This window comes from Falco cherrug, chromosome 12 (genome assembly GCF_023634085.1).
Source record: "Falco cherrug isolate bFalChe1 chromosome 12, bFalChe1.pri, whole genome shotgun sequence".
NCBI classification, from domain to species: domain Eukaryota; kingdom Metazoa; phylum Chordata; class Aves; order Falconiformes; family Falconidae; genus Falco; species Falco cherrug.
In genome coordinates this window covers 18,799,120-18,811,727 of record NC_073708.1, presented here as the reverse complement: position 1 = coordinate 18,811,727, position 12,608 = coordinate 18,799,120, and the positions used below count along the sequence as shown (strand labels likewise).

The 12,608-nt window shown below is 37.1% G+C and overlaps 1 protein-coding gene across 2 annotated transcripts in view; it reads right to left on the bottom strand.

Annotated features, from left to right (window-relative positions):
* Nucleotides 1-12,608, bottom strand: part of COL24A1 (collagen type XXIV alpha 1 chain) — a 147,578-nt gene that overhangs the window by 71,850 nt on the left and 63,120 nt on the right. For both annotated transcript variants that reach the window (XM_055725022.1, XM_055725023.1), the window contains exons 20-21: nt 4,781-4,834; nt 252-305 (exon numbers count right to left, since the gene is read on the bottom strand). In XM_055725022.1, the coding sequence (XP_055580997.1) occupies nt 252-305; nt 4,781-4,834 (108 nt within the window). The remainder of the gene's footprint in view (nt 1-251; nt 306-4,780; nt 4,835-12,608) is intronic.

Sequence of the window (12,608 nt, the reverse complement as noted above, 5' to 3'; positions counted from 1 at the left end):
TACCACCCCCTACCTCCCATCTCCCCAGTTTAACTAAATGAACCACACCTGACTCTGGACACATTATTTGAGATTCCACAGAAATAACTAAAATAAACCACGTAATGGATGCACAGCCCCATAAAGCTGCTAAACCCTCTTTGGCATACTTGTCAAAACCTAACTATGGTTGTCTAACCCTCTGCTCCTCACAACTTTTTCTTTTAAACATAGACATCTAATCTCTTGATTGGATAATTTTTCCATCTTACCTGAACTCCTTTGGGGCCTTGTGGCCCTGGAGGCCCTCGGTCACCCAGAAGTCCCTAAACATTCAAACAAACACAGTGAGAACTTGTATCAACTAACCATGAGGTTGGTCTAGCTTCTCTCCTCTTACAAACCTGGGCAGAAATGCAAAACTGAGGAAGTAGACCTCATTTCTTACCAGTGTTCTTAGGATTTCCCTTAGGAAGCCATGAGAAGATACAGCAGAATTTTACTATCTGCTGGAAACCTGAGCATCTTACAGAATTCTACCACATAGATTTTTCGGAAGCTTTTTTCTTTTGTCTTTTTGAAAAGGAAATAAGAAAATATTGGAGCTTGCAAAAGAACAGTTCCCGTGTTTTGAAGATGTAAAGCTTGCCTTCATATTAAGATTAAAGCAGAACCAATGTAACTCTTCTAGATCTTTAGATTTAGATTCAGGTAGCCTTTAGCATAAACACGTGATGACAACATTGCAATGGAAATGAACTACGAAGTGTATTTAGAATACTAGCTTGTCCAAAACTACTTGTAAATTGCAGCCCTTACGTTTCTGTCAGGATTATATTCAGCTTCCCAGAGATAAAGCACCTTATCTTCTGCCAACTCTGAGTTATCATGACTTCTCACACCAACATTTTCAAAACTTTGTTAAAATGACTTTGCAGCTAGCAGTGTGTCAAAAATCTCGGTCATCCCAATTACAATGGTAGTAATTGGGAAAAGCACTTGATCTGGCGTAGGACAAAAAAAAATAATAATCTCTGTAAACATATTATTAATGTTCTGGGAAAGCTAAGCTTCACATTATCAGATAAAGCAACAAGAACAAAGAAACTGCCCTTTAGAAGAGATATGATTAGCCTCTGAAGAAAGCAACGGTGGAAAAGTTCCAAGTGTAAGCCCTATTAATTGCTTACTAATGAAGCTGAAGTCTAGACAGAAGGTGCAGGCATTGGTCCAGTAACAGTTTACTTAGCACACGAAGTAAAATGGAACTGAAAACAGAACAGGCCACCTCAAGGTACTGAGTTTCATCAAAGAGCCCATCAGTCTGGGGAGGACTGGGGTGTACTGCTGTTTGACATAGCACCACAAAAGTGACAGGACGGCTTTTAGTAGCACTATGTAAGTAATAATCTTATGTAGTTGGCCATGAAATTTTTTCATTGACAGAACTGTTAGTAAAGCACATTAGGAGATACAGCTTTCGGTACTATGCAATTGCACAGTGGAAATGTTAGCAACACTGCTACTGTACACACTCTTCCACTGCACTTAACTGGATCTGGAAAAAAGTCCCAGACTGAAAATGAATATTAAGACTAAATGAAGTTTCCATCTCCCCTTTGAGGTTTCAGGCAACAAACAGAAAATGAAGGTAGTCATTACACATGTCCCAAAGTGTCTGGAAAAAAACAGGGGACTCAGCAAATGGGGGTATCCTGTATTTCACATACATAACTTCCCAGTTGACTATCCCTTCCAGAAGTGGTGAAACTCCTAATAACCACTTCTATTAATCGTGTTATCCAAACAAACATAAGTGAGCACAGGAAGGAAGTTCTCAACCACTTCCATGGTACAACACACACTGCTGGAAAAACTGCAGCTGTAGTCAGCATATTCTGATCATCTTTTCCCGTCAGTTTTCTCTGTTACAGAGCATAAATACTTGCAAGAATAACATATGAAACAAACTAAACTATTCCAGAACATCTTAAAAACAATCTTATTCCCCTTTTTTAAAATGTGTTTTGGGGTTGGTTTGTTTGGTTTCGGTTGTTGTTTTTTTTTTTTTTAAAGTAGTGGTGGATCAAGATCAAACACCTTCTAAAATATTGTTTCCAAGCAGAGTAATGTGCTGTAGACCAAATTATGTAATGAATCCTTTGAACGGTATTTTAGAGAGGTCAGACTTGCCAATTACTGCACTAATTTAGGGAAAATTGACAATCCAGAACTTCTACTGGTATGTAAAGATGGCTCATCACACTCACAGGGCCTAAACTCTTCACCAAGAGGTTGAATTTCTCCCACACCAACTGCTAAAATATAAAGCTTACCCTACATTCTTGTCTTTTAAAATAGGTATATAAACAAAAGCATGAAAAAACCAGCAGCACTGTGAGAACAGTTTTCTAAGAATAAAAGCTGGAGGAATTTTTTTAAAACTGCAGTCAACACAAGACTGCTGGGAATCCTGAAAGCCAAACATTTCCAGTGTTATGCAGCCCTTCTCCCTTCGTACTTTGTGTAAGAATTCTTTCAGTTTAGTAAGCCATCAGTTCTCCCTGATTAAAGCAGGCTGTCTAAGCCTTTGGTCTCTGAGGCCAAATGTGCTGGAGACCACTGAATCTTGTTCAGCTATGTAATTCCTGTGTCATAAGTATATATATAAAGTAATACAGAGTCTTAAGCTTTGTGAGCTACCTTTTAGTACTTTTTTTGCTGGAATCTGTGAAAAGGTAAGAGATAAGTAATGTATATAATTAAACATCACCCCACTTCTAACAATAACATCTAATTTAACACTTTGGATATAATGTGGAATATCATCATCTCACTTAGTGAAGAAACTGGGCAGTAGGGATTAGATTTCAGTTACATCATTCATGTACAAATTTGGAGGATTAAATCTGATCTGCAGTTCAAGAACTGCTGTATTTCTCTTCTATTTCCCCTAGATCCTAGACACAGTGTTGCATCAAAATATTTTTTTAAGTGCCCTGGTTAATTCACAAACACAGGAGCAATTGCCACTGCAATGGCTGGATAAAACTCGTTCGTATAAGGCTGCTAACATTATATATACATAAAAACAAGTTAGCAAAGCAATAAATCAGAACTGAAGAAAAAGCCCACACTTGCCTCTGGAAATGTATATTAACTGCTCCCCAGTTTGCCACATCAGATAATGAGTTCTCAGCCTTCCTAGCAAATTCATCTCTGGGCTATTTTGGGACGAGGCTCTTGACACAGTATGTCAAGAAAGGTATGAGATGCAGAAAAGATTGGCAATTTGAGATGTTCTCAAGAATGATTAACTTTGGCATGGAGTGATTGTTGGTCTTGCAGGTACAAATAATACTGTATCTTTGAATTATTTACTGGTCCCTGTCTTACATTTTCTTGAGTAGTCTGCCACAGAATCTCACAATTCTGTTGATGGGAAATCTTGTAAGTTCCATCACTGTTTTTTCATAGTCAACTTGCATGTTCTGTCCTTGGACAAATGATATTGTTGGTCTTGCACAGTTCTTTTGCCTCACCAATTTCTGCTCTCTGGTTTACTTAGCAAGCTCAAAAAGGCCCTTCATTTGGTGGGAAAAATAAACTGCCTCTCAGAATACAGTCATTCAAGTATCCTTTTCAGCATCTAGTCCCACCTGATTGAGTCCTTCTGGAATACAAATGCCCAGAACTGTGTGTGCTACTTAGATAAAGTTTTGTTGTGCTTTGTGCAGTGGCATTAACAAGACACCTTGCCTTATGTGTTCTAGAATTTCACGTAATTTCTAACTGCCTTATTGTGCTTTTATTTCAGAGAGATCTGGGATCTGGCGCTGTCTTGCCAGTTGTGAAGCTCGAAGTTTACTGTAGGATTTATTGGTTTAGTCCTTGCATGCATCAGCCTGGAGTAACAGTAGTGGAATGAACTAGTACAAAGTGCAGTTTTTAAGAACATCTAAAGATGCTCAACCTCATTTCACATACAAATTCCATTCCATCATACTTGTGCCTATTTATCAGTGAAAAAACAATATAAGAATAGTCCCAAGACTTGTGAGTGAGGAACTTAATTGGTACTTGTCTTTCAACAACAAGTAGTCAATATTTAGATATTATTCAATATCTTCAATAGATATCAAATCTTCCTCTGGGTTAATTTCTGAGCCACCTGCACTTTTTGTACTAGTCTCTACCTTTTCCATTTTAAACAAAAATTTCCCATATGTGATTTTATCCAAAGATTTATTGAAAACTCTATACATGTGAATTATTGCCTAAGCTGGTCTAAAATATTAGTCTACTGACAAGCAGAGGCTACATTAATCTGGCACAGTAATTTTTTGGTAGAAAAAATAATACATATAATAATAATGGATAAAATTTATCCATCTTTTAATCTGGCTTGTGAATTTTACCATTTTTTCTATACCTTTAGCTACCATTTTTTCAAATTTTTTTTTTTTTAATTCTGTATTACTCAGTTGAGACCTATAGAGAACTGCATGTATTTATTTAAATATAGGTTAAATATATGTCACTTTCTAGCTCCGTAGTGTTTTCTCCAAATTTCCTTGCACTTGCCATAATATGCTTCCATCTAACACAGTAATTACCTTCATAACTGCATGGAGAGCATTAAACACTAGATTAACTTCCTGATATAAATACCTGAGGCAAAGAATCTGCATTTTGACAGTAAGATTATCTTCTTATAATGCCAGTGTCCATCTCTCAGAGCTTTTCCTCAAAGATTTATACTGTTTTTTGTTATTCAGAATAAGTTTCCCTATAATCTTACCTTAGGACCTTCAGGGCCATTTAATCCAGGTACACCAATATCTCCTGGAAAACCCTAAAGAAATCATACAAACAAATGATTTACAGAGTAGGAACATTTCCAATGTACTTGTTTTGATTCTGTTCATTCATTTAACAAACCTGAATCACAGAAACAAGAAATAAATTTGTTCTGCCATCCCCAAAATGTCAAAATCCATTAAGTTTCCTTGAAAGGACTTGGAAAAGTGACAGATTTTAGGCAGCATTCATTAAACTCAATTTCGCAGATGTCAGTATTGGTTTCATTTCTCTTAGCGTAAGACTTTTTATCCACTAAGCAACATTTGAAATTAAATCACTGGATTGGTATTGATGCACAAAAAACCCCCACAAAGTAGCCAGCACCATGTTCTGTACTTATGAATTCAAATATTTTTAAAAAGAAAAGCTTAGAGCGCCGCTGAAGCCCTTTAATCCTTGGCCACACTTTAAGGACGAGATCACTGCAAGATTAAGAAAAGGGTAGAACGCCTTTTGCCTCCAAATCAGCAGGTGCTAATCCAGGTCTGGCTGGCAGTAAGTGAAGGTCACCAGCATGTATTATTATTCTGAATAAGCCTTTGTGAAATAGTGTATGGCATAGGTCCAGCTGCTGGTAAAGAAAAGATGAATATGGAAAGGAAATTAATTACCTAAAATTATCACCCCAAGCCATCTGTCCAGTAGGCACTGAGTGGGACACCATGAGGATGCCTGCGTCAGAGGAATCCAGTGCTACAACTAGAACACTTTATAAGTAATGACTGTGTTTTAAGGAAACAAAAATGATGCAGCTAAGTCTTATGCAACACAGTAGTGAGTTAACTTTCATAAACATCTGGTGAAGGAATGTAATCTTTATATTTGTAGGATAAAGTAAAGCACTGGTAATTGACTCTAGTTAGCACACGGCTTGCTCAGTCCCCTGCCAAGACAGTATTGGATTTTGTTATTTTTATAAATTTCATTAAATCCTTCCTATTTCATTAAATCTTGCCTATCTAAAAATAGAAAAGACTGTCACTGAAAAGTTCTTCCTCTGAGTAAAATATTATTACTACCTCTGCGCATGTCCATTGCCTAACACTAGTAAAAACAAGTTTCCTTCTTCCTTAACAAAAAAATTGTTGCAGATTCAAAATTATAAATATCACTCTTTGCATGCATACTTTCCCAATAATGGAAATTAAAGCATCATATATCTTCAGAACAATTTATATAGCTTCTCATAAAGAACTTCCAGCACAAAATTCTCTCTGACACCCTTCCATACTAATGCAGGCTAATACACATCATCATTAAAGTTTCAACAGTCACTTTTTGTGTTCTCTAAGCAGGGAAGAGGTATTAAAAAATTTGCCTCACTAAGTGAATAAAAGTTGGCCATACTCTATTATTCCAGAACACCTGACCTTCATATACAGGTAACGATAATTTCTAATGGTTATTCATAATTAGATGACTTAGATGGCATTAATTAAAAAAAACAACACCAAACAAACAAAAAAAAGAAAACACCAAACAAAAAACAACTTAACAGAAAGGTAAAGAAATCATACTAAGGCAAGAAGTTTAAAAGAAAATATTATTTCAGCCTCAACTACCATATTATAATAAAATGTAAAAAGTATTTAGGGCACCACTGTTCTTACTTGTAGGGCTTTCTTCTATTTGTTTTCTATAGTCTGTTCTTAACAGGAGGCAGAGAGACTTATGAGTAGTGATTTAGACAGAATGTAAATATTTTAACGTGTGTTATATATCAAGTAAAAAATAAATGTATAAACAACATATGAAATAAAATGATTTCTTTTAAAAAAATGAGGTTTAGCGCTGGAATGCTAAGGAATACTAAAGCAAAACACTAAAGAGGAAAAAAGAACTGATCTGAGTTTTTAGAAGAAGCGGAACAACCCTAACGCCCAGCATTTCACAGAACATCACAGTGGTAATTTCTTTTTGCCATAAAGCAGTACGAGTAGAGCTGTGCAACAACTCCAACGCGCCTCTAGGTGGCACAGAGCATATTAGTCACATGTGACCAGGGCACCCAAGCTGATACCTGAAGTACTCCCCTCAGTGTGTATCAGCCTGGATTTCTGTACGGGTCATAAGAGGATTTTTTACAAATCCTGACCACACTTAACTACTGAAATCCACTATCTATCTGAGATACACTGAAGAGTTAGGCCAATTCTTTGGAAGTTGCTAACTCATCCTTTCTTAATTTTAAATTTGCTTATTTACAGACATTAAATAGTTACCAGGTGGGCTGTTTTGCACATCTGTAAAACTTTTAACTTTCTAATGTGTGAACAAGTGCTAAATGCTGACACAGAGAAAGTTTCCCTCATGGCAATAAACATTCCAGAGAACAATCTGTCAAGAAAAATGTCTATTTAGAAAGATTCTTATATCTTGATAAGGGAATACGCCTACTTTATTTATTTGCATAAATACTTCTAGAAGGAATTCAGTGAGAACTATAAGTTGTAAGCATCGAGAAGCACTATCACAGTTAGAACAATCATGACATTTGGATACCTTTCCATGTCAGGCAGTCTTAGGATGTGAGATGGCTACTGGCCTGAGAACATCAACCCTAGCAAGGCATTTAAACATTCAAACTGAAAGTCTTCATCATTTTTGTCTTTGCCATAAAGCTGGATTTAGGCTTTTCTTCTCAAGCACTACCACAGAGAAAATGCAGATGCTATGGCAGTATTAGAACACATTTCCAAGATGTTCTCACATTAATAATCCAGGACACAGACAGGCACTCCAGACAATTCCAGAAGACGAATGAACCAGAAAGGAGTTCTTAAAACACTCAGCAATGCTGTTTGCCATTCAGATTCTGAGTTGTGAAGTGGTATACATTTCTACCTATATCTGAATTCGCCAAGAGTTATTCAGCAGCCAGCTTCCTGTGAAGCTACGCCAGATTAAAAGTTCATTATTCTTCCATAAGTGAAAGGCCAGGAGATCAATGTATAGCTTCCAGCTGCAATGCAATTTTCAGCAGAGACTATTTGGAGAAAAATATCACTCAGTATTATGACTTCTACTAAGGAAATGCAAAGTGCAGATTCTTATCTTCACATCAGCTAGAAGCCTGGCAGGTAGTAGGCTACAAATTATTTTTAAAATCTTGCTGCACGTGTGGCCTTTTGCCAGCAAAGCACTTCAGAGTTCACTCAGTTTAACCCAACTAGAGGTGTTGTCAGAAAAAACTGTAGTTCCAGCTATCTCAACACAAATGTGCTTTAACCTTGCTAGGAAAGTGACCCATTTTGTACTGAACACATTTAAATATAAATTAACATATTCATTGTTCTCACTTATCTATATAATCTTTAATTAATGAAAAAATGCACAGATGATCAGACTGTTACTATGTCAGGACATGTCTTTTTGTACTGAAGTCAGTGCCTCAGAGATGAGAGATCTGCAGAAGCTGTTGCTTTTCTTTTGTTTGTTTTCCTGTGTGGCTGCTAACACAGAAGCAGAATATCAGAAATGTTTGGAAATTACACTCCATTTCCACTAGGAATTCTCTTACATATGCAGAATCCACTCACTCCAAGCTGTTTCTACACGACATTTGCCAGCATTGCTGTTAGTCACTGACCCTCATGCCCTCTATTTCCTTAGCAGCCGTCAATGCGATTGGGACACCAGCGATGATAGAAGGACACCACAGAACAAAAACCTCTTCAGAGACTGTGATAGTCCCTTCAGTTGCCAAGTTTCCCTCCTCCAATATTTCATTCAATCACATGCTGTGTTTCATTTGAATGAGAATGAATTTTCAGAAGCAATACTGACTGGATGCCACTACTGAACTACAAGGTACTTATTAGAGCTTTATTACTAATTATTATCAAATTACAAAAGGAAGATTTCTGCATAAAACTACAATCTCTCTAAACTGAGAAAATGAGCTGTGATTTTGTATTCTCAAATAAGTGTTCATTATTCTTCTGTAAGTACATGCTATGCAGAGATATGATTCAACTAAAAAAAATTCTCTATACAATATTAGAAATGTCAGTATTCACACAGTTACAGGACTTTTTCCTTTGCCATTCATACAACTGCATGACAGTGTCAATAATGTGCCAAGTACAAAGAGAAAAACAGTACAAAAAAAAAAGATTTGAAATTAACTTTCTTCCATGTGTGCCAATCTAGCCAAGTTTAATGCCAGCATTTTTAAAGGCCAGAGACAAAACGTTAATTTTTTTCCCCACAGACCTTTAATTCTGATTTTGGAAAGGGTGGAGGAAGGAATCTAACAGTACAAATTACAACTGTACAATTGCAATTTGTCAGAGAACAGAAAAAAGGGTACAGCATACGATACGGTACAGGAAAGCTTTGCAATTTACTGTTACTAAGATGTGAGTAACACTATGCTGATGTTGCTTTGTGCTTTTGTCTAACTGCACACAGCGGATCTTTTCAGTTATGTTCACCAAAACACTAGTGACTTTTTCGTGAGAGACTTAAAGTCATCAGGTTTTCCAAATATGATGCATCATCCTTCAAAGCCATCTAGTGCATCTACATATTATATGGAACACATATCAGAATCACTGTATTTATAACAAGCAGTATCAAGTATAGGCTACTCTCTAGTGAGAGCGAGGTTGTACACCAACCCTTCAAAACAGACCTGCGTGGCTGCTTGATGGCCAAGAAGGTGGCTGGTGATTCACCTGACTGACCAGCACAGCAGCAGCAGCCACTGATCAGTATTTTAAGGACCAAGTATTGAAGTATTCTGTAAAGCTACAATGTGAGAAGTTAAGACCTTTGGTAAGAACTTCAGTGCAGACCCACTCCAAGGATCAGACAGGATTTCCAGAGGGAGCTTGGCACAGTTTAACCTGGTTAGAGTCACACTTGTTGGACTCTCTTTAACAGTCTCCCTGTCTGCACTGAAGACTTTCAGTAGTCAACCTACAAGGCCCAGGGAGACCTTAGCCACCTGCTTAACTACTTTCACAAGACTCAAAAATCAAGCCAGGCATTCAACATCAACAGCTACTTTTGTGTAACTTTCAAATACATATAACAATGGTAAGCAGAGAGAAGTATATTTTACAATTTTGTTCCAAGTTATGGTGAAAACAATCATCAAAGGTGGGCATTTCATCAGGGACAAAAATACCAGATTATGTATTTATTTTAAAATATTCAGGCTCGTTTTTGTGTTACCAATAACAGTTAAATGACTAAGGTCTGAAGAACAGGTCTTCTTTCAGGCTTCTAATGATATAACTGACAGTAGGGTTAGGCAAAGCCTGAGTACAGAGTAAAGTAATGAGGAACAACTCTGTGCGTTTTGAAAATCAAGTATTCCCTAACTTTAAACCTTAGAAAAGAGATTAGTAGCTAATAGTCAGTGAAATAATGCTTGTGCAAGAGGAACTCTATTCTCTTGCAGGAGGATTATTGCACTGTACACTGCACAGTGCTATGCTGCTAACAAATGCCCACACAAATCAGACCACACCTAGACTAAGGCCAGATCAAAAAAGTAAGGCAGAAATTTCAAATTTATTTGCAAAACTACTGTTTCTTTTAAGATCAACACCAAAATCCAAGAGCCAAAGCAGTGCAAGTGTTTAAAATCAAATAAAAAACATCTCAGTACCAGTTTCCTTTACTCTAAGCAGATTCAGAATGTTAGAAGTTAAATAATGCCTTGGTAAAGCAACACAAATCAAGTTTTGTTTATCTGCATGTCCCTTTTTCTATAGTGAAGTCTCACCATAGTTCTGTCTGAAAAAGGAAAATCTCAAGATGACAAATTCTGTGCAAATTGCCTGTGAAGATCTGTGGAAACAGACTAGGACCTAACAGGCAGACTAAATTATAACCACTTAAAAAAAAAATAAAGCAGTATGCCAGAATATGCATTTAATTCAGCTATAAAATTGTCTTTATTTCTATACTTCAAGTAATTTGCATGCAAGCTATTCAATGCGATATTGAAAGAGAACACTACGTTATCACTGCACTCGTGGCATTGTTTGCATAACCTCAAAACAGCATGTTATAAGATAGAACAAGCATTAAAAATATTTTTTTTTTTAAATGAACAACTCAAAGTAGCCAGTAATTGATTTACAAAACCTCTGCCTTTTTGACTGTTTACTATTATTTGAACGTATCCTTTTCCTTTGTAATGTATTCTCTTGAACATGAAGCATACTAATTGAATCCCATATGAGTACCTTCCTGAAAGAATAAGCTAATGACTTCAGATCAAAATACTGCACAGATGAAAAAAGTTCTATTGACAATAATGACTAACGTGCCCTCTGTTTCAGACGAAACCTATTTATAATATTTAGGGAACATCTGAAGGAAACTATCACCCTTATTCTTGGGGAATAATTAAATGTGATTCATAGAGTGAAATGTAACTGTAAAATATTCTGAATACGTGTGGAAGCCTGTTAAAACATTGTCTCATTTAATTCACATTAACAATAAGCATTACATACTTCATTGTACACAATTAACACTGAGTTAAAATAGTCAGACCAGCAATTTCCAGTTGTCATACCAATAAAATAAAACTCTCTAGAAAGTTGAAATTTTGGCTGTTTATTTTTAGATGCATGACAAAGCAGCAAAACGTGTAAACTGGTGAAGAACATGCTCCATCAAGTGCTCACTAAAGATAACCAACGCTTTGTGAGCAGCATACATTCAGGCACATGACAGACCCTGGCTCTGCAGCAACATACCCAGCAGAGAGTTTGGCTTGACACTGCAGGACTCCTGCACTGCAAAAGAATGCACTTGGCAGACAACCCTCACACGCCGCCCAGAAAGCAAGCACGAGACCTCTGTCCTTCCCTTTACTCACTCCTGCCCATCAGCACCGCAGTTCTCAAATGGACCCTGGCTATGAGCGGGTGGCTTATTTCAACTCTGATCTGGCATACCTAGGTTGCACAGCTGCAGAGGAAAGATTTAGGAAGCAATTCACTGCTGACCTGCATATAAAACGCCAAAAACCCGGAAGGATGAGTGAAGCCTGCCAGGCCTGTTCCCACTGTTGTGTGCAGAGATACTTCAGCTGCTGTAGTGCCTCATTTACAGCAGTTTACATAGAAAAAAAATTAGGGATATAGCTGCTTATTCTTTATACTGGAAATGAAATACTCAAATGTGTAATTGCAGAGACCAAAGGATCTTCAGTTTCTTATTTCACATGCACCCAAAACAAGCTTGAACATGGGGACAGGACAAATCCCACTGTCTTAGTGTTTGACAAAAGGGGAGAGACATAGTCTGAAGTAGGATCTGACAGGTTGTGCCACTGGGCAGACACACCCTTGTTCCTCCCACTCACAGCAATGCCCAACAAATCCCAATATAGCTTGCTTTATTATTTTTTTAATCTTTACTAAAAGACATATGGTATAGACTGTCATGCCCACAGCAAATTCAAAGTACTCCCCTTGCAAGACACTATTTCATCACAATCTGCTGTTTCCAGAAGCATCAAGGGGAACATGCAATACAGGATGTAATGTCTGTTTTCTACCTGGAGTCACAGGAAGTCTGACAATTCAGATAATGAAATCGGAACAAGGAAAGCAGTCCTGCCTGACCTCCTAGCTGTCTATTTTTGGAAGAAGACACATGATTAGATACATGACAGTAGGCTTTTCTTGTAGGAAATTCCCCAATAATTGCATATGCAGTTGTGTCTAAATAGCTTCTAGCAACAACAACTAGCTTATTTTTATAAGACAAAGTAACAGGGAGAGTACGATACAATC